We start from the raw sequence: 2,717 nt of genomic DNA on the forward strand, positions 1-2,717 counted from the left end.
GTATCAGACTATCTGGTGTAGGTATGTTTATAGTAAAGATATTCAATAACTTCGTTTGTACCAGACTATCTGGTGTATGTATGTTTACAGTAAAGGATATTCAATCACTTCATTTGTATCAGACTATCTGGTGTAGGTATGTTTATAGTAAAGGATATTCAATCACTTCATTTATATCAGACTATCTGGTGTAGGTATGTTTATAGTAAGGATATTCAATCACTTCATTTGTACCAGACTATCCGGTGTAGGTATGTTTATAGTAAGAACATTAATTTAATTTAAAGAAATTTTTTAAAAGTATATAAATAGTCAATAAAACATCATGTTTTGTAACCACTCGTTGTCACTTAAGAATGATTGAATACTTAAAATTTTACAAAGTATTAACTTAAGCCTTCTAAGCCATTTGAAATTACGAGTCTATTCATAAGAATATAAAAAAGTGTAATTAGTGGTATTCGCTGTTTAGTTGGTCTATTCCATAAAATAACACTAGGTGCATTCAATTTCTTTCTCAAGCCTACAAAATCTTGCCCTTGAAGGTAAGGTAGTTAAAATATGTGTATAGGTTTTAAAGCTTGTTTCCTGGTTAAAAGCACCGCCTAAACTTCAGAATAAAAGTGTCTGAAATAGTAAAGATATATTTTAACATAAAATTAAAACAACGGAGTGCATAACGTTCAGATTTTTTTACAAATTTTATTATGTTTGTATATTATTAGCAAAGTTATGATTAATTTGCTAAGACATTTCCTGTATTCTACTGTTCATATTCTATTTGCTTTAAAGGCTAAGTTTAATCTTGTTAATAATAGAAAAACACACTCAATTACGTTTTCTACTCTTAACATAAAAAAAAAACTTTTGAAATTAATAGCGACAAAAGAGCATCACATCAAATAGATAGCTATTGTTTATTAATGTTCAACATTCTTCAAAACATGAAAAGTTTATTTGCTACATACCTTATCATTTCGAGGTGCTGTTAACGGACAACAGGAATAAGTGCCCAGATAACGCTTTTCTTTTAATAATAATAACAAAAACGAAATGGGAAGTACACTACCGAATAATATCTTACCCGAAATCCTTTGCGGTCTTCTTGCAAGATGTGGTGTTGACTGCCTTTCTGAAGTTGGCCGCATATTCCCATTTTCTCGATGTTCTGAGATTCGATTTCGGTAAAGCAGAGAGGGTGACGTCACACCATCGTAAAGATTATGTTTCAGTATCAACAACTGGCTATAAGGAGGTAAAAACATAAAATCAGTTTATGTAGAATCCAAATGTTTATTGGTACTAATAAAACAAATTATTCATCATGTAATAATGTGTTCATTCAGCGAAGAATACTGCCTGAAAAACAAAACAAATAACATTTTGTAGGAATGATAATGACATTGAGAATAGCGACCCCTAACATCACCATGCAAATTTACTATAATAGCATTGTAAACTACTCCGAGATATTTATTGATCAAAATAAACCGGAGCAACTTAAAAATAATGGTATCTTACAAAGGGGGTTGTGAAAGTGTCAACAAATATTTAATTAACGTAAAATTATGGGTTACGGGTTGGTATAATACGTAATTAACCATAAAGTTTTAACGACATGGGATAAGTTTCAATTTCTATACACCATGAAGGAAAAAAAAAGGTCAGAACAAATGTTCTTGTAGTGGCCGTATTTCGATTTATCATACATCACAGGGTAGGGGGATTGGTGACATACGTTGAATACTTGTTAAGAATACATCAAAATGCAATTTTGAATAACTAAACTATGTCTTCCCACAAACACTGCCTATGATCGCCATGTTTAAGATAGCCACTGAATGATTGTATTGAGTAGGACAGGATAAATAACTATCATCTCTCTGTGTAGGAAGGTACTTTATCTATGCCCTCGCCGTGTAGGAAGCACTTTAACCCGATGACTACCGGCTACTAACTTTCTTAGTAGGCAATGCAAGTCTTGCTATATTTCGTTCCAACAATAAAACAAGTCAAAGTATTTATGAATTTTCGAAAATATTCGTCCACAAAATGTAGGTAGTTTAAGAAACATAAAGCCTATAAATTTTAATAAATTTAGTTTTTTTGCATTATGGTCTTTAATATCTTGGAAAATTACATTAGGAAATTGTATTTATAAGAAATGATTACACTATTTATATTTGCTACAGATTTGAACTTATTACTTTTAATGTTTTAGTACATTATTTTGAAATCCCCAAAAAATTGTATTCTCCATAAAATTCAGATTTTATCTATCTTTAATTTTTTTGATAATCACGTATACTTCTTCTGGTTTCAAGTAATATACAGACCCGTAAATAATATTTGTAAATAAACCTAAATAATAAATGAGTATTTTTATTTTTAACTAGGATTTCATGTTTATATCTGTACATAAAAACATTTTAATTTTGTTTCATAAATATATTTTTATTTCAAATTTATGTTTATGTTTCATTGCAGTCGTACTTTTGTGTTTATTGTGCCGAATAAACCGTGGGGTCAGCAGCGTGAACTTTGTACGTTGTCCATTGTCCGTAAACTATCTCACCCTTTTTGGTGGTCACTCTCGTTCAACCGAGCACGAGTGCGTGCGCATTTGAACGTTATTGTAGATATGATAGTAAGAAAGCAAAAGCTTCTTTGAACTTTCATAGAAGTTTATTTCAACATATGTCCGTGTATGTTGTTTC

At 30.6% G+C, this 2,717-nt stretch overlaps 1 protein-coding gene across 3 annotated transcripts in view; it reads right to left on the reverse strand.

Moving 5' to 3' along the window:
• The window catches only part of LOC106478606, a 36,736-nt gene that overhangs the window by 5,122 nt on the left and 28,897 nt on the right, over positions 1–2,717 (reverse strand). For all 3 annotated transcript variants that reach the window (XM_022382223.1, XM_013939162.2, XM_022382222.1), the window contains exon 4: positions 1,085–1,245. In XM_022382223.1, the coding sequence (XP_022237931.1) occupies positions 1,085–1,245 (161 nt within the window). The remainder of the gene's footprint in view (positions 1–1,084; positions 1,246–2,717) is intronic.

The sequence above is a fragment of the Limulus polyphemus genome, unplaced genomic scaffold, assembly GCF_000517525.1.
Source record: "Limulus polyphemus unplaced genomic scaffold, Limulus_polyphemus-2.1.2 Scaffold231, whole genome shotgun sequence".
NCBI classification, from domain to species: Eukaryota; Metazoa; Arthropoda; class Merostomata; order Xiphosura; family Limulidae; genus Limulus; species Limulus polyphemus.